Source organism: Pimephales promelas, chromosome 11, assembly GCF_988280905.1.
Source record: "Pimephales promelas chromosome 11, fPimPro1.hap1.1, whole genome shotgun sequence".
In the NCBI taxonomy this organism is placed as follows: Eukaryota; Metazoa; Chordata; class Actinopteri; order Cypriniformes; family Leuciscidae; genus Pimephales; species Pimephales promelas.
The window spans coordinates 24352851-24372583 of record NC_142779.1 but is presented as its reverse complement, the minus strand read 5'-3'; the positions used below and the strand labels follow the sequence as shown (position 1 = coordinate 24372583).

The 19733-nt window shown below is 40.0% G+C and overlaps 2 protein-coding genes across 3 annotated transcripts in view; one reads left to right on the top strand and one right to left on the bottom strand.

Annotated features, from left to right (window-relative positions):
• The window catches only part of loxl4 (lysyl oxidase-like 4), a 46717-nt gene that overhangs the window by 5392 nt on the left and 21592 nt on the right, over window positions 1–19733 (top strand). Inside the window, exons 4-6 of the mRNA XM_039657151.2 lie at window positions 8984–9198; window positions 19009–19047; window positions 19132–19345. Of these exons, the coding sequence (XP_039513085.2) occupies window positions 8984–9198; window positions 19009–19047; window positions 19132–19345 (468 nt within the window). The remainder of the gene's footprint in view (window positions 1–8983; window positions 9199–19008; window positions 19048–19131; window positions 19346–19733) is intronic.
• Window positions 380–8308, bottom strand: LOC120495184 (uncharacterized). Of its 2 annotated transcripts, none has more exons than XR_016145583.1 (2): window positions 517–8308; window positions 380–412 (listed from the first exon to the last, which is right to left on the bottom strand). XR_016145583.1 is itself a non-coding variant. In XM_089117204.1 (2 exons), the coding sequence occupies exon 2, from the start codon at window positions 7252–7254 to the stop codon at window positions 943–945; it is 6312 nt and encodes a 2103-aa protein (XP_088973330.1). In that variant the 5' UTR covers window positions 7255–7931; window positions 8036–8308; the 3' UTR covers window positions 380–942. The 2 variants fall into 2 exon arrangements, 1 of the variants encoding a protein (XP_088973330.1); XM_089117204.1 differs by having other exon boundaries at window positions 380–7931; window positions 8036–8308.

The window sequence follows — 19733 nt, the reverse complement described above, 5'->3', positions numbered from 1 at the left end:
AATGAATAACTAATAAGCTATTTTCTACCCTAGCTTTGAGACCAGCTCAGAAACACATGGTTTTTATGGGCGTTTCGCACTGAAGACTTGTAGATAACAGTTTTGCATATTATAATGAGTTTTTGAACTTACCTCGTCGTTGTACATGGGGAAAATTGTTTTGAAAACGTCCAATGTTGTAAAATGGCAACCGGAATGATTCACCCATACATGTTCGACCCAGAGTCCGTGTGTTGCACCATTCCTGTCAGATCCAATATAGACGACACAGCACTGTTTACTCTTAATCGGTCTGCAAATCCAGTCTTGTTTACAATCCTCAGTGAAATGAAGCGAACAGACGGACTGTGCCGCCCATTGATTGATTGCGAGACTCCGGTTTCCTTAACAGATGTTTATTAACACCGTAGAACTAAAAGTTCAGATAAACAAACAAAAGACAACATAAAACATTGCAATCAATTGCATGGATCACATGGCTTGCACTGAAGCTAAAGAATACAGAAAAATACTGACCACTTTAGCCTGCTTCTCAATCAACAGCAGAGTCATTCCCCAGAAGCAATCTTCATAGTCAAAATATGATTCTTCAACTTGTACACATTTACAGCAAACACCATGAAAAATTAAGCAACAATAAAGAAAAACTAGAAGATGCCATCACCGACACATGTGCGCGCTAACCTCGTCTGCCGCACACTGCGTTTTCTTCGTCTGTAGCTCACTGTGCAACAGACCTTCCTTCCGGTTTTACTCATGTCAAAATAAAAGTAAGTATTTTTAAAATAAATACAAAAAAAAACAAGACGGCTGCATTTACACTCCAACCATCACACCTTGTGATTCACATTACAACATTGTCAACAGAATCTTGTAAAACATTGATGTAAATACACATACACCTTCAATTATAAACAAAACGATATTGAAGAACTAACCTACTTACTCAGCCTCAAGCAATAATACTGTTTTGTGTATTGACCTTTCTAAGTAAAGTGGCTTATTTGAGCGTGTGCCTTTACTGTCTAGCGTTGTGTCACTAAGTAACAGCTTGAGTTTTCGGACTCTTCCGTCAGCTCCTTGGAAGACTTCAACTACCTTCGCAAGCTTCCACTGAGTTCTTGGTGAGCCATCATCTTGCAACAGGACAATGTCATTCACTTTAGCATTTCTCCTTTCCTTGTTCCATTTGCTCCTCTGCTGCAGATTCAGCAAATACTCCTTTCTCCACCTGGTCCAAAATTCATTGCACAAGAACTGTACTCTCTTCCATCTTTTCTGAAGATAGAGATCTTCCCTTACAAACTCACCAGGTGGTGGAGCGATTATTGACGATTTCATCGTCAATATGTGGTTTGGCGTTAGGGGTTCAGGTCCTGAAGGATCATTGAGATGTTCTGTGGTCAATGGTCGACTATTCACTATAGCCATCACTTCGTACAGGAATGTTCTTAATGAAGAGCTGTCTAATCTTCCAGCAGACTGGTCTAGGATAGATGTGAGGACACTTCTCACGGTCCGAATCTGCCTCTCCCAGACGCCGCCCATGTGACTGGAAGCAGGTGGGTTCATGACAAAGTTGCATCCTAGCTCTTTCACATGTTCTCGCTCCATCCCTTTCATTAATTCTTGGAATTCATTGCGTGCTCCCACGAAGTTTGTGCCTTGATCACTTTGAAGCTGACTTACATTGCCTCTTATGGCAATAAAACAGCGCAACGCATTTAGGAAGGCATCAGTGGAAAGGTCATCCAGCACCTCAATGTGGATGGCACGTGAACACATGCAGGTGAATAGAAGCCCATATCTCTTCAGGTCTTTTCTTCCATCTTTAACATAAAATGGTCCGAAGCAATCCATACCACTATAAGTAAATGGAGGAGTAGCTTCCATCCTCTCTGGTGGAAGGTCGGCCATTTTTTGTTCTTGACTACACCTTCTGAGCTTTCTGCATTTGATGCACTTGAAAATGAGTGATGACACTTCACTACTACATCCAAGGATCCAAATCCCACTGGAGCGTAGTTCATTGATGGTCATTCCACGACCCTGATGCTTCACCTTCTCATGATAGTGTTTTATCAACAACCGAGACACATGGTGTCCTTTGGGAAGGATAGCTGGGTGTTTGACATGAGGGTGAAGCGTTGCTTGTGTCAATCTACCTCCCACCCTCAGGATATCTTGGCTGTCCATAAAGGGGTTCAACTTATGCAGTTCGGTTGACTTGCTCCTTTGTACATCATCCTTTTGTTTAAGAGCCTTGATTTCATCCTTGAACGCTTCTTCTTGAACTGCACGGAATATGAATTTTTCAGCATCCATTCTCTCATCAAGTGCCGTAACTTCATTGGATCTTATTTTAAGACCTTTCACCTCCTTTGCAAGACGCTTAAGTCTTGCTATGGCTCTTATTACCCTCTTCCAGTCTGAAAACTTCTGAAGTCGGTCTGATAGGGACCTTTCCTTATTTGCTATGGTTGTGTGAACATGTGCTCTTCTGATTTCTGGGTCATCCTCATTGAGTTCTTCCACCTTAATCTCTTCTTTATGGAGGTCCTTTTGCCACAAGAAACTAGGTCCAGTGAACCAGTTAGACTCTACAAGCTCCTTTGCGTTGAGCCCGCGCGAGGCATGGTCAGCCGGGTTACTGTCAGATGCAACATATTGCCATTGACTTGGATCCGTGCTCGACTTAATCTGCTGAATCCGATTGGCTACAAATACATGAAATCGCCTTTCATCATTGTTAATATAACCAAGAACGACCTTTGAATCAGTCCAAAAGTATTCTTGCAGATCTTTAATCTCCATTTCTCTCCTTAGCAGATCACTTGTCCTTGTGGCCACGACCGCAGCTGAGAGTTCCAGCCTTGGGATAGTTGTTATCTTAGTTGGTGCAACCCTTGCCTTGCCCATAACAAGAGCGCAATGGACTTCTTCAGACTTCGAAACAACTCTAAGGTAAGAACACATTCCATAGCCAGAGACACTGGCATCGGAGAAATGGTGAAGTTCACACTGACGAACATCCTTGGCTGCCAATGGTATGTAATGCCGTGGTATCTCTACCGAGGACAGACTATGAAGGTCTTGGAGCCATGCTTCCCAATGTGGCCTAAGGTCGTCAGGAAGTGGGTCATCCCATCCTACCTTTTCCTGGCACATCCTTTGTAGTATCTGTTTACCCTTCAAAAGAATAGGTGCCACAAATCCAAGTGGATCAAAAATTGAGGCCACTGTTGACAGTACTCCTCTTCTGGTAAAAGGATGCTCTTTTACCTTCACTTTGAACTGGAACTTATCCGAGCTAATGCACCATTGGACCCCGAGAGCCCGTTCCATCTTGTGCTCACCCAAGGCCATGTCCAGGTCCGCTACAACTTCAGCAAGTTCTTGCTTTGGAATTGTGGCAAGAACCTTCTTGTTATTGCTGATGAACTTGTGTAAGCGGAGTTTACCGGTGCTGCAGAGGTCTCTTGCTTCTCGAACAAGCTTGATAGCTTCTTCTTCACTGTCCAAACTTGTTAGTCCATCGTCAACATAAAAGTTGCGTTGTATAAACCTTACAGTAGCTTCACTGAACTTGCCTTCTCCTTCTGCAGCAAGGTGTTTGAGCCCAAAGTTTGCGCATCCAGGTGACGATGCAGCGCCGAACAAGTGAACTTTCATGCGGAACACTGACGGTGGAGCTTCCATATTGCCTCTTTCCCACCACAAAAACCTGAGATAGTCTTGATCCATTGGTGCAACATGAAATTGATGGAACATCCGCTCTACATCACACATGATGGCTACTTGTCCTTTGCGGAAACGACACAAGACCCCTACAAGGGTATTTGTAAGGTCTGGGCCGGTGAGTAGATGCTCATTCAATGATGTATTCTGAAACTTAGCTGAACAATCAAATACCACACGAATCTTTCCTGGCTTTTGGGGGTGGTAAACCCCATGGTGAGGGATATACCACGTGTTCTGATTGATCACCTCTGACTCTGGAACCTTTTCAGCGTCACCTCTTGCTATTACGTCCTCCATAAAGGCCACATAATCCTTGTGATATTGACTGTCTTTCTTAAGACGCTTCCCCAGACATTTGAGTCTATGTTCTGCACACACCTTGTTGTTTGGCAGACTTGGCCTCTCTTCCTTGAAAGGCAATGGCATTTCGTAATGCCCATTTGCCTTCTGCTTGATTCTCTCCTTTAGCTTCACCAAGAACTTAATATCTTCTTGTGAGATTAGAGATTCTTCACTGAACTTCTCAGTAAAATCTGACTCAAAGACCTTGAGTATATCTGCTGGAGTGATCATTTCCTTCACTTGAGTCCTATAAACAAAATGAACCTCAGACTTGAGCTCAGAAGAGGGCTTAGTGGCTGGCTGAACTTTCTTTATGATGATCCGGTGACTCACACCAATTTCATCTTCATCAGCATAGTCAATTACAGGTCTGCTGTAGCCAATAATGCTCCAACCCAACACAGACCTTTGTGCATATGGCTGGGTTTCATTGCCCATGATGACCTCTCTGGGAAGTAAGGCTTGTGGACAGTTATAGCCGATTAACAATCCCACTTCACACTCAAGCTCAGGAGACATCTCATCCGCCAAATGCTCTAAGTGAGGCCAGGATCTTGCAGTTGTACTTGTGGGTATATGGGATCTGTTTGCTGGTATGTAATCTCTGGTATAAGTTGTTGGGAGTTTGATTTTAGTGTCAGAGCTGATGCCTCTTACCTGTAGTCCTTGCACCTTTTGGCTATTCACCACCTTTGTTTTTGATGTTATCGTGGACACTTTGAGTTTTACTGGCTCTCTCTTGGCACCCAATGTTACAGCTGCCTCCTTCAGAATGAACGTGGTGTCGCTCTGACTATCAAGTAAAGCATACACTAAAACTTCCTTGTCTGGTTCCATTGTCGTGGAGACATAGACTGGAACGATAGATGAAGTATAGGTGGTGCTCTTCTCTTGCACAACTCGATTAGAAGTAGCTTGTTGTAGTTCAATCGGTTCAGACTGTTGGTACTTGTTTCCTTGCTCTTGGTCTTTCTTCTCACGATCTTGATGCAAGCAAGTGGGGTGACGTTTTCCACATAGGTCACATACACTCCTGGATGTACAAGCTCTGGAGTTATGGCCAATCCCAAGGCAGCCAAAACATAATTTCTCCAATTGTACAAACTTAACTCTTTCTTCAACTGGTTTTTCCCGAATCTTGAGACACCTATGGAGAGTATGGCCTTTCCTTTTGCAAAACATGCACGTGCTGCTTGTCTTCTCACTTGTATTAATGGTAAAAGTCTTAGCACTCAAGTTTTGATTTCGTTGATACTTAAACTGTTCTCGTTCGGTTGGCTTTGATCTTTCTTGTTCAGTAGGCTTGACAGCATATAATGATGTGATGGGGTTACATGCAATTCGAGCCTCCATGTTGAGAAATCTTACGAAGTATTTGAAGTCAGGGAACATTTGGTGTCCATCTTGATAAATCGTGGCTTCTCTATTCCAGCGTGAGCTCAGCCAATCCGGGAGCTTGACAGTAATCCTTTGGTTTTCCACACAGTCGTTGAGAGATTGTAGACCTTGAACATATGGCATAGCTGCTTCAACACTGATCAAGAAATCAACAAACTCACGAAGATTTTCACTGTCTTTGGGGGCGATTTTATGCCATGCATGTATCTTGTCCCGATATGACTTGGCAACTATGAATGGATTACCAAATCTTTCTTCAAGTACATTCCAGGCAGCACGATAAGCTGCTTCTGTTCCTACAAGGAAATGGCCTTCAATAGCTCTCTTGGCTGAGCCGCCGACATACCTGCGTAGAAAGAAGAGCTTTTCTTGAGTTAGCAGGTTCTTGCGATCAATCAGAGTAGCAAAGGAAAGCTTCCAATCGTTGTACTTGAGAGGATCTCCTTTGAAAACTTCAGGTTCTGGAATAGGAAATCGATTAGCTGTGATTGCTTCAGCTAGAGTTCTCACAAGATCATTGGAAGTTTCATGAGAAGTAAACAGAGCCTGAGTGGTTGGTGCTTGTTGCATAAGTGGAAGTGCAGTTGGAGTGATGACTTGACTTACAGGGACTTGAGAAAATGTGTCTGGCTGTGGAGCAGAACATGAGGTATACATGGAGGGATATGGGATTGGGTTTTTAGCGGCTGTGACCTCATGTGGGTGATGGACTTGACTGGACTTGGCTTGTTGCACAGGAAGAGCTTGGGAGACTGGTGCTTGATAGGAGGGGAAAAATGGATCCATTAAAGGGTTAAGTGCAAGTGGTGGATCGACAGATTCTGAATAAACCTGCAGTCTTGCTTGAGCTGCAACATGCCCTTTAAGTTCTTCTAGCCGCTCTACTTCTCTTCTTTTCCCTTCCAGCTTTATTTTTCTATCAGCACTTTCTGCTATAAACTGAGCTCTTTTTTTAGCACTTTCTGCTTCAATTTCCCTTTCTTTAGCTTCTCTTTCAGCCTTCAAGATTTGGTCTTCCACCTCAAGTCTTTGAATTTCTTCTTTCTGCTGACGTTGTGCATTTGTTATCTTTATCACCTCTTGCGTAGCTACAACTTCAGCTGCCGCTTGTTTTGCATTAAGGGACAGGATGGAAGAGTGTCTGGATACTTTGGAAGAAGCCTTTGACTTAGCGGTTTGAACTGAGGAAACACTAGATACGGTGCTGTCAAACACTGACTTAGCATCAGGCCAAGATATGAATTCTGAATCATCACCACTGCGGAAATGTTGAACATTTGTATTTGCAATCCTAGTGAATGCCTGGCATGTATCATTCATTCTTCGAATGTCAGGTTCAGGACTTGAAATGGCTCTTATTTTGAGGTAAGTATTGTCCATGTCAACTTGGATGGTATTGATTGCATTTATAATCTCATCAATCAGATCATCAGCATCATTATTCTTAATGGACCGTTTTAAGCCATTGATGTGATACTTCCACCTTCTGTACATCTTTACAAAACTCGCATTTAGATCCTTCGTTTTTTCATCTAACAGAGCCTTTCCCTTTTCAGTTAGCCTTTGTGTACGTCCAGATTTCCTAATTACAGGAGGCAGTTGTGTGTCATCTTCACCAACCTGAGATTGTATGTCCTGCACTGTGTCTTCAACTTGCTTAACAGCGTCAGCTTGCTGTGATAGGGTCGTTTGCTCTGCTTCACTGTCCTCTTGAAGGTCTCCATGACTGACCTTTTCAGTTGGAGGAAAAGTGTATTCTTTTGAGCGCGACATATTGAATGTACAGCTTTAAATGTGTCAAAATTTGAATAAATGTATTCTAAACTCTAATGTGTGCAACTATAAAATAGCATAAAATGTTGAAAAATAAAATATAAATCTCTTTGATTACCTTAACTTTACCTCTGAAAACTGCACAATAAACACTACAGTTTCATAATAACACACTTCAATGACCGAGTAATAAAGAGGCAATTAACAGTGTAAAAATAAATACCTCTTGGCAAAGTCTACATATGAAAACTCACTTGTATGCAAAATACTTTGATATTAACTTAAACCATCTTAGATTCAACTGGGGGAAGGTTACATTTACTTATCTACTTAGTTTCTTGGATTCTTATTAGATAACCAACTGCAGGAAAAGGAATGTCCAATGCCACTTTAAGAAAAAAAAAACCCACATTAAATGTCCGTGAGCAATTATGGCAGTACTTGCGCTACTATCGAGACAGTTCTCGTCGACGTGCTCGCTTGTGTAGCCTTGTCTGCTTGCCCTTTGAAGTCACACGAACAGTTCACGTGGCCTCTCCATTACCGCACGTGGCCTGCAGCTAGTCCGTCTTCATCCGCTCGGAGCCTTTCCCGAAACAGTAGTGTTCTACTGTGCCGCCCATTGATTGATTGCGAGACTCCGGTTTCCTTAACAGATGTTTATTAACACCGTAGAACTAAAAGTTCAGATAAACAAACAAAAGACAACATAAAACATTGCAATCAATTGCATGGATCACATGGCTTGCACTGAAGCTAAAGAATACAGAAAAATACTGACCACTTTAGCCTGCTTCTCAATCAACAGCAGAGTCATTCCCCAGAAGCAATCTTCATAGTCAAAATATGATTCTTCAACTTGTACACATTTACAGCAAACACCATGAAAAATTAAGCAACAATAAAGAAAAACTAGAAGATGCCATCACCGACACATGTGCGCGCTAACCTCGTCTGCCGCACACTGCGTTTTCTTCGTCTGTAGCTCACTGTGCAACAGACCTTCCTTCCGGTTTTACTCATGTCAAAATAAAAGTAAGTATTTTTAAAATAAATACAAAAAAAAACACGGCTGCATTTACACGGACAATGTTTTACCTCATCAGCTGGAATGTCATTAAAAATAAAGTTTATCCATGCAGTCCTATTGGAATCCAGAGGAAGCTTGTCTTCTTCCACAACCAGGCACTGCAAAATATTTTGTATTGCTCGGTAGCTCGACCTGGTTTGTTATCACGAGGTAGGCCTATATTATTAGCTATGCGTGTAATGCGCGAATCGGTGGGCGGGGCTAAACCACCCGTGTTGAAGTAGGCGTTGATCTTCTTCTGCGGGGGGGGGGGGGGGGTTATCCTCTTTGGCGTTATAGTTCCCCATTTTTAAAAACAAGTCGTTTGCTGGGGCTGGTGTCAATAAAAGCTTATATTGTACTAACAAGGACATTTTCAGTTCTGAAACTTACAGAATATTCTTATAATATGACCTCTTAGATGTCAATTGAAAATATGAAAATTTGAACATTTGATTCCTCAGTTCATCACCCCTTTAAAGAATATCCTACTTTGAATCTTGTGCACTTGTTGCGATTGTCCAATACTTTTATAGTACATTTCTGCCATTTTTATGCATGACGCATGAAAGAATACAGGGTTTGGAATATGAGGTAAACTATTGGGAAAACTTGGAGGTATGCTCATGAGAAAATGTCGTGTTTTCAATCTTCCTCTAGTCTGCCAGTAGGGTGAGGATTGAGGAAGTCCGTCTCAAGCCAGTCTTGATGGTCACAAAGAGGCGCACTCTTGTCACGGAGGGTGTGGTGGAAGTAAAGCATGCTGGGAGGTGGAGACAGGTGTGTGATAAAGGCTGGAGTTTGAATAGCAGCAGAGTTGTGTGTGGGATGCTTGGCTTTCCTGACGCGGAGCAGCCCAACATGAACACCTACAAGTAAGTCTTGCACTTCTAATGAAAAACACAACATGTGCACTGGCTTTATTCTCTGAGGTTTTGGTCCTGAGATAATTAGTATTATATTAAAATCCAACATTTAGTGCTAATTCACTGTTATTGGATGATATTAGTTTTGTGAATTTCATTGTGTTAGGGTTTCCCAGACTTTTGACTAATAACATTAAATCTAGTCCAGACTGCAGCATATTCTGTCCAAAAACTGCCCACTTGGACAGGAAAAGACTGTCTGGTTCACATGTAGCAGAACTGTATCAGCCAGCAACAGTTTTATTTTTACATGCTGTTTAAAGTTAGGGTAAATACAGGTACAATTTGGTTAAATATTGATGTTGAATAAAACATTTTAGGGTTTTGTTTTTGTTTTTGAACTTTTTTGAAATCTCTTATGCCTGGTTCAGATTACACGATTTTAGCCTGATTTTGGCACGATCCATTTGACGTAAGGTGTCGTGGGGATGCGTAAACAAAAATGGGCGTTGGAACGCAAGATTCGATCGTATCATCTCGTATAGTGTGTCATAGTAGGCTACAACATACGCTGTGTCTGCGATGCCTCACGACATCACGATAAAAAGACTAGCATGTTTAATTTTTTCAACGGTCGTCCACGACGGTTCCGTCACATGTATGAGGTTGACCAATAGAAGCACAGAAGCCTTTCCGTGCACAACTTTAAAAAAAAGTTGGTGCTAACGTTAAATGCTAACGTTAACGACGATGGTGCTAACGTTAAAACTAAAAGTAAAAATATAAAAGAAAACAATATTTTACCTCAAGTTCTCTTTGGAGGATTGACAGCCCATACTGTCCCAGACAGCAAACTGACATTGAATCAACGTGGAAATGACATCTCTCATGACATTGAAACAACGTCGATTTTGCTCATCGAATTAACGTTGAACCAACGTCAGACGCGGCATTCTTCAAAGCTAAATGAAAATCGAAAATTGGTTTGCTTTCATAACGTTGAAACAACGCGTTGATTTCAAGTTGATTTTGCGTTCGTTTTGAAAGAATGACGCGTCTGACGTTGGTTCAACGTTAATTCGATGAGCAAAACAATGTCAGATCAACGTTGTTTCAATGTCATATTTCCACGTTGATTCAATGTCAGTTTGCTATCTGGGTGTCCTCTTCGAGCAATCTAGGAACATGTCCATGTCGGGTTTTCTTTCTTTTTTTTTTTTTTTTTACATTTTTCTGAACACAGGACAGCCAATACAACACTTAGCGCTTCATCCATTGTTTGTTTACGTTCATTTCCAGAAGTCACTCGTTTATTCTTCTTGATGACATCATGTGCACCGTTAAAAATGGCATGCGATGATGACTGGTCAGGAAGCAACGTGTAGTCTGACATGTGTCTTGTCCACGACACGACAATATTTTAGGAGTCAAAATTGTGTAATCTGACACAGTGACTATCGTAACAGACAAAAAAAAAAAGTGTAATCTGAACCAGGCATTATGCTCACCAAGGCTGCATTTATTTAATAAAACAATTCAATAAAAAAATTCAATAAAAAGAATAACATTGTGAAATATTATTAATTGTAACTACAATCCCTTGAATAACAGGTACCAGTCTTTCTATGTTTTTTCATTTCTTAAAATATACAGACATTTTTTCCCATTGTTTTGTTTGTTTTTTTGGATTTGCTTTGTTGGACCACACAGGATGATGCGATATTGCAAGTAGAAAAGGTTCATTTCTAAGCACAAAAAGATGTTTGTCTCTGCATGTAGTGTAAAGTGAAAGATTCGCCTTCGCTGTTGGTTGGAATAGCCCGTCTGTTTCCCTTATCTCTGTTCCCCAGGCACCTTTCACAAACTTGAGCACTTAAGCAATGATTAAAAGATCTTTCAAACGTACTGATGCTATCTTAGACCCCAGTGCTAGTGAAATGAACGGTCGGTTCCGAACGCTTAGATTTAAGTAAGAAGTCTAATATTCCTGCTGATTGTTATTGGAAAAGGACATCAATTTAAAGCCTTCAAAGTGTCTGTTGTTGGAGAAAGAGTTTCAAGTTTGTTTAATGATTTTATTGACATTGTCACCCTTGACTTTCTCCTGCCTCCTCACAGAGTGTTTCCAACCAAGCTGTACTTTCAAGCTGTCTTGACTTTATTGATCATTATTTGTAAAGAGCAGATTACTGTTGGGAGTTTCTGGGTTATATTTCACCTTTAGCTCTTATTCTAAAAGGACATTTATACAGGTTGTCTATGTGAATAATGGGTTTATACACATGGATCTTGATTCCTACAGTCAGGATACAGGATGATATATTGATATGGAGCATAAATACTGAATCAGTCCATTACGGATCTTTTTAGAAAACATTAATTTCTTGGAGCAATTATGTTCTCATGTTTGTCTTTACCTACATATCTACCCATCAACATACCTACCTTTTTACCAACATATACTACTTATCCACCTATCTATTGTATATCCATCCATCCATCCATCATTAGTTTACTCGCATTGGGTTAGACCTACCTACCTACATAGGCCTACCGTCACTTTCACAGTTTAGTTTGTCTTAGTTATTATAGACTTTTAGTTTGTTTTCATTAATTCTCATGTCCCTTTGTTTGATTTTCCCGCCGCTCCTTTGTTACCATCGTCACCATCATTATGAGTTTCTTTGGTTCAGCTGTATTCTATTAATCATCTTGTTTGCATCACTATTTAAATTGTTTCCTCGCGTTCATTCTCCATCTGGTCTGTCGATTATGTGTGATGCCACCTTCTGTTCACCTTTTGGATATTTGGATACTTCTTATCCTTTGGGGTGTGGACTGTTGGGGTTGTGAACCTAAGCTTACCCCTTGAGTCAGTCCTAGAGCTCCTCCTGTCCGATTTTAGGGATAAATCGGATCTATTGGACACATATTTATTAGGCGCGCCAAAAGAATACCATAGACACACTGTGATCACCATGGGAAAATCTCAGAGTAAAATTGGGAGCTGAGAAAAATATTATACACTGGTGTTTATGCCAGATGAGAAGTCTATCTATGTATCATCTTTTTACTCTTTTGATTCCTTTTATAACTGTATCATCTTTATATCTCTAATTCCTTTTATAACCGGTTTAATTTCCCTTGCTTTTATTTTGATTCCTTTCTGTGTAAAGCTCTTTGAATAATGACATGCTATATAGCCTAAATAAACTTGCCTTGTCTTCATCTGTCTCCCTGCAACCACTTGTGACAGTCAGCCTATAATTCACCTACTCGCCCACCTATCTTTTCACCTTCCAATCCCCTCGCCTACCTACTTTTTTAACCAACTTTACTTCTCCATATATCCACCAATCAACTCTCTGTACTTGCCCATCTAAAATATCTATCTACCTTCCTAATCCTATATATCTTCTTCCCCTGATACCTGCTTACTTGGATAACCTATCATTTACCTAATTGCCTACATATACCTATTTTTTTTTTACCTTCCTTTGTACTTACCTTCCTACCTACGTATTTACTTGCTTCTATAAACCTATCAACATTATCCATCTGCCTGCCTACATATTTTTGTCTCTTTTTTAGATTAGTTACCTACTTTTACCTACTAGTTACCTACTATCTTTTTACCATCCAGTACTTAGTCAACTACCTATCTTTAACTATACCTACCTGCCTACTTAGGCAACTGCCTACTTACCCATCTATGTACCTACCTTTCTACCTATTTTTTACACTCCTACCAAACTGCCTACCTACATTTTTACCTACCTAAGTAAATACTTATCCTCCTATCTACCTTACTACTTACACTTACCTAAAGAATTATTAGGAAAACCATACTAATACTGTGTTTGACCCCCTTTCGCCTTCAGAACTGCCTTAATTCTATGTGGCATTGATTCAACAAGGTGCTGAAAGCATTTTTTTTAGAAATGTTGGCCTATATTAATAGGATAGTGTGGCGAGCAGGACGAGGCCGTGAGAGCGGTGCGAGGCCAGTGGCATTGAGTTGTAATGAGCGACACCTGTGAGACGCACCGGTCTCGCATCTCTCACGGAGGAGCGGAAACATAAACAAGGAGTGACGACAGTGCAGAGAGAGAGGAACAGGTCTGATTTTATGTTGTGTTTTGTTTCTGTGGCCAGCAGTCGCCCGTAAGGGGCTGCTGACTTTACTTTCATTTTGTATTTATTTATTTTATTATTAAAGTCTTGGATGTTCCCCGGTTCCCGCCTCCTTCTTCTCATTACAACGAACGGCGTTACAGGTAGCATCTTGCAGTTGATGGAGATTTCTGGGATGCACATCCAGGCAACGAAGCTCCTGTTCCACCACATCCCAAAGATGCTCTATTTGGTTGAGATCTGGTAACTGTGGGGGCCATTTTAGTACAGTGAACTCATTGTCATGTTCAAGAAACCAATTTGAAATGATTCGAGCTTTGTGACATGGTGCATTGTCCTGCTGGAAGTAGCCATCAGAGGATGGGTACATTGGCCATAAAGGGATGGACATGGTCAGAAACAATGCTCAGGTAGGCCATGGCATTTAAACGATGCCCAAATTGGCACTAAGGGGCCTAAAGTGTGCCAAGAAAACATCCCCCACACCATTACACCACCACCAGCAGCCTGCACAGTGGTAACAAGGCATGATGGATCCATGTTCTCATTCTGTTTATGCCAAATTCTGACTCTAGACCAGGCAACATTTTTCCAGTCTTCAACTGTCCATTTTTGATGAGCTCCTATTTGTATTGGAGATGCATGATACCCGGTGGGGTGTTCTGCTGTTGTAGCCCATCTCCCTCAAGGTTGTGCGTGTTGTGGCTTCACAAATGCTTTGCTGCATACCTCGGTTGTAACGAGTGGTTATTTCAGTCAAAGTTGTCTTCTATCAGCTTGAATCAGTCGGACCATTCTCCTCTGACCTCAAGCATCAACAAGGCATTTTCGCCTACAGGACTGCCACATACTGGATGTTCTTTCCCTTTTCACACCAGTCTTTGTAAACCCTAGAAATGGTTGTGTGTGAAAATCCTTATGAATTATAACAGCACAATCATTGTAGAACATACCATTTCTAGCCTTTTCAATTAAATACAAATGATCAAATCAATTAAAAAAAACCTTCTAAAGAACAATTGTAAGCAGGCACACACAGACATCATTTACCGAATTAACGTATGAATCTCAGCAATGGTGACAAACAGATCACCTAAGCTCATTATTTATTCATGCAGCAATGCATGATGGGAGCCATGAATGAGTTTTGATTGGTGGCAGCCAGAATGCACTGCAACATGCTTTATAAGTTTCACCATTGTTGAGATTCACAGGCTGATTCTTGATGTCTGTGTGTGCCTACATATTATTTTATTTTATTTTATTTTAGAAGTTCTTCTTTGTTTACTTTTTATTGATTTGATCATTTTGATTTCATTGAAAAGGCTAAAAAGGGTATTTTCTACAATGGTAGTACTGCTACAATCCATAAGGTAAACTTAAGTCACAAATTTGGTTCTATATGAGTGTGATATAATGATTATATTAAAACACAACCAATACCATCAGATCACCTGTTCTATTTGATCATCTGGCTGTTATAACTTGAGTACAGCAGCCAACCATAATCTAAAGTTAATAATGTGAGGGTCAGGAGCCCAGCTAAACCAAAACACTGATCACCATAATGGTGACCTAATATTATTTTTTCTTCTCCTTCAGTGATTCTGCTTGTTAACACCAGGTGTCTTCAAAAATGCTCAATCTTCACTAAATTATTCACTTAATTATCTCATTAACTTTAACACTGTTTCAGTGTTCATTTAACACTCTGCTCAGAGTTTAATTGGGTTGCTTAAAATGACTTAATTCCATGATGTTGAAGTTACATGAACAAATTATGTTTGTTTAACGTAACCCAGTTATGTGGAACCTGTGGACATAAAAAAAGTTATTTAAAGCCAAGATATCAGAACCTGTTGACATTAAGTTAATTAAAGCCAACATGTCATTTTTTTTGAGTGTACCTCCCTTTTTATTTTCTTCCCCTCCTTCCTACCTACCAACCACCCTTCTTATTTGTCTGTTGCACACGCACATTTTTATTTCATGACCATGCTCATTCTTTCAGCATGGTCATGAAATAAAAACGTGCTTGTTTGATAATTCATAATTTGGTTTGAAATAGGTTTCCTAACAGTTACCACTTTTTGTTCTTCTCACTTCATTTTCATTGTTGCCTTATTTTGCTCTTCTTATAGAATCCTGTAGTGGTTCAGAGGCATTTTTTTCTTGTTTTTTTGAGTTACCACACTCGCAGCACAAATATTTTATTCCCATCGTGTGAATAGACTTTGGCCGTGCTGGCATGCCATCCCATGTGCTCATTATAAAAAGCAGCACCTTAATCTTATGGGTCTGCGGCCTCCAAGTTTTTTTAGGTTTATGCTGGGGCGTTATAAGTGTTGTACGTGCTTTCTGCTGAGAATTCTTCTAAGGTCTGTCTGCTGCTGCTTTACAAAATGCCCCAATAAATGTGCTTGAGCGTTGAGGAATTTGAAACGTTTTATGCTCTAAAAAAATCTCACCTAGCAGATAAGTTCACTGACAGGTTTTTATCTTTTTTTTTAAGGCTTTGTACCTTTTTTTTCCCTGAGAATCCTAATCTTGAGGTCACAGGAACACCTAAGCAAGCTTTTGTTTATGCATGACTCAAAGACATGCCGCAAACAGTGCCTTGAAGATGCTGTTTGAACTTAAATTAGAGCTTATAAAGCTAGCTGTGGCTTTCGTGGCTTAAGTCCTAGAAAATCTCCATTTGGCTCTTCCTCGTCTGTGAGTGTGCCCAGTACCTGACCTCACCATGTATTACGTGCATTTTGTTAAGTCTCCAAAGAGCACCAGACTTGGCAGATGTACTGAAGAGCACTCCCTCACGTTCCCACTCAGCGTCTCAGAGATCGCGAGCCACCCCACCCTGACACTGCTTCTTCTGGATCCTCAGCTAAAGATGCTGTAATTAAATGTTGGGTCCCTCAGAAGATTTCCACGTTTTTGGCGAGTAAGGGAAAGGCAGATTACAATTATAGCTGCGCCCCAGAGGCTGCTGTGTCAGCAGGACACAATCTGTCACCGAGGAAACTGCAACACTTAAACCACAATAAGGATCAAATATCTTTAGACGAGCATCTCAAGAAATGAAATACAATGTTTTAATGGTTTGGATTCTGTGCTTTCAGTCTAAAGCAGTGCCCCAGTCAGACTGTGTTCAGAAAGAAAAATCACCTTCTATATTTATGGAGTTTGTACTGTAATATTTGTCTCAGTGTCAATTAATTTCAGGATTTAAACTTATTTTAAACTAATTGTCAGTGCATTGAGAATCACCTTTGAGGGTCAAGCACAGCGGTGTTGTGGTGTGAGAGACTTTTCACTATTTTCAATATTCATATGTTGTATTTTATCACATACATTGCACAGGATGAGGCACAATTATTTTTCTTCTAATCAAAGGCGATGGCCAAATGTATGACCTGCACTTTGGAAATAATTGCTAGTTTTCATGTTTTACACAAGTTTTACACTTTTTATATATATAAAAGTGGATTTTTAAGAACAATCAACCCTGGGGACATAAAAGTGGCTGGTGTTATAGAAACCTTTTCATGAAAACATGCGTCCATGTATTCCCAGACAGCAAACTGACATTGAATCAACATGGAAACAACGTCTCTCATGACATTGAAACAACGTTGATTTGCTCATCGAATTAACGTTGAACCAACGTCAGACGCGGCATTCTTCAAAGCTAAATGAAATCGAAAATTAGTTTGCTTTCATAACGTTGAAACAACGCGTTGATTTCATGTTGATTTTCCGTTAGTTTTGAAAGAATGACGCGTCTGACGTTGGTTCAACGTTAATTCGATGAGCAAAACAATGTCAGATCAACGTTGTTTCGATGTCATATTTCCACGTTGATTCAATGTCAGTTTGCTATCTGGGTTGTTTTATATCATGACTGTAGAGATTGGTCTTTAATTATTTGAGTGCCCTATTGCTTAAATAAATGCTTAAACAGCATTTCTAATATGGAGAGAGAGAGAGAGAGAGAGAGAGAGAGAGAGAGAGAGAGAGAGTTTTGTGTGTATGTGTATAGACTAATGCTTAAAACAGTGGCATGATTGTTGTCTCCAAACAGACCAGTTCTCTCTATCATTAAGTTTTCTTGGTTCAGCAGTAAACCAAGGGTGGAACTCTTGGGCTAATTACATGAGCAGGTGGGTATTTCAGTGCCAGCCACTGTAAGACTGAATATGTATATTAGTTATTGTAAAGTGTCTCTTCATGTTCAGAGAACTACATCTTATAGCCTATATAAAAGCACAACGTATCATATAAATAATATGAAATTGTTTATGTGAATTCCAGCTGTAAATGATCATTTTTGAGATTTACGAGTTACTAGAATGTTACTCTGCTACAGAATGTCATGTGGTAGAAACATCCAGAATATTTGATGAGGTCATTAAACTGGAGATTCCACACAGCAGTTGACATGTTTCTTTTCTGTTGACTGATATTATCTCTCTAGTTTTATTCGTTAAGACGCTTCTGTCAGGAAAACGAGTTTATTAAATCTGTATTGAATTTACATATTTTGAAAGTCCGCATTAAAGTAGATATTTGATAAACTATTTTGTGTGTGTAGTCAGAAAAACAGATTCAGCTAAATCAGAGTGAAATACTTTGGGTTTTGCCAGCACAAATCTTTAATAGCTACCACATTTAGTTGGACAGACGGTGTATGATGACAGTGATTATATAATGTGTCACTGTGATGACAGGTGCATTAGAGGGCAGGTGTTCATTAGTGGATCTCTCTCTCTCTCTCTCTCTCTCTCTCTCTCTCTCTCTCTCTCTCTCTCTCTCTCTCTCTTGCTCTCTCGAGTTTGTCTCAGTTTGTTTTTTGGGAAGTCTTACTGTGCCCATTCCGGGATACCAACACACCAGTGGAAATATCTGTTTATAGAATGTACATATTTCAAAGCCAGTTTAGTGGTAGATTAAGTTAAAACATATGTTCTTTGATGTCTGTTTCTGTGGGCCATACATTTTATTATTATAACAGCAATGTAAACAGATGAATCTTTATTTGAAAGTGATTTGAATAAAGACACATTGGTAATGAACCGGTCAAGACTTGGAATAGGCCTATGTGAGGTTTTACTCACTAAAACGGTCTCTTAACGGCAAAATCTCATGTGGTTTATGGCTTTCTGTACATTTATTGTGCCTTATTTCCAGTGATGTTTTATATTATTAAAGGAGTAGTTCACTTTAAAAAAAAAACAACAACAACAACAACAACAAAAAAACTTTTGCTGATAATTTACTCACCCCCATGTCATCCAAGATGTCCATATCATTCTTTCTTAAGTCGAAAATAAATTAAGGTTTTTGATGAAAACATTCCAGCATTTTTCTCCATATAATGGACTTTAATGGTAACCAAACGGTTCAAGGTCCAAAAGACAACGATTCCAGACGAGGGTCTTATCAAGCGAAACGATTGCTCATTTAATAAATAAATAACAAAGTTTAAGTTTTATAAGCTCAAATGGTTCTTTTCGACTGAAGAAAGAAAGACATGGACATCTCGGATGACATGGGGGTGAGTAAATTATCAGCAAACGTTTTTTGAAAAGTGAACTACACCTTTAATAATATGTTCATATTATTAACAGCATCATGAATTGCATCACTTGTCAGATTTTTTTTCAACATTTCTTTTTCCATTTACAGAAAAATATGGGATACAAAGGTCAAGGATTCAACAACAAGGTGAATTCAGTTTACTCTTCTTTGCCGAATATCATATGCACACTAAAGTGTATTTATTTACATCTGAACAATGTTGTCTCCTAGATTGAGTCAGATGACCAAGAAGAAGGGATTCTGGGTTGAGAAAGTACATTGTCTGGGTACAGAGCCCAGCCTAGTGGATTGTCATGCCCAGCTGTCAATCCCGCGAAGCCCCGTCCCCTGTAAGAACGGTCGCCATGCTGTGGCCCGCTGTGTCCCAGGACCGCAATTTGCTCGTATGTCCTCTGGCAGACCCCAGGCACCTCACCCTGTGCAGGTAACCCTTGAAACATTTAGACTTTTCAGACTGCTAGCATTTTTTTTTTTTTTTTGCATATCCAGATTTTATCTAGATCTTGACAGGAAAATAAACCCACATGAAATCTGAATTTTTCAATCCTTATTCAAACAACATTTGGAGGTGGTTTGAAATGTGATTTCAATCAGAGTTTTACAGAATGCGTCTCAGTCTGGACACTCAAATCGGATTTCAAATTGTTTCCCTTGTTGCACAAGAAAACTCAGCAATGGTAGAGACTAGTATATATTGTGATTCAAGTCTGCACCACAACTCGACAGGGCACTTATTTGAAGAGTGAGATGATGCACCTCCATGTTTTCCAGCATCCGTTTTGAAAGCCTATGTCGTTACCAAAGCATCCTAT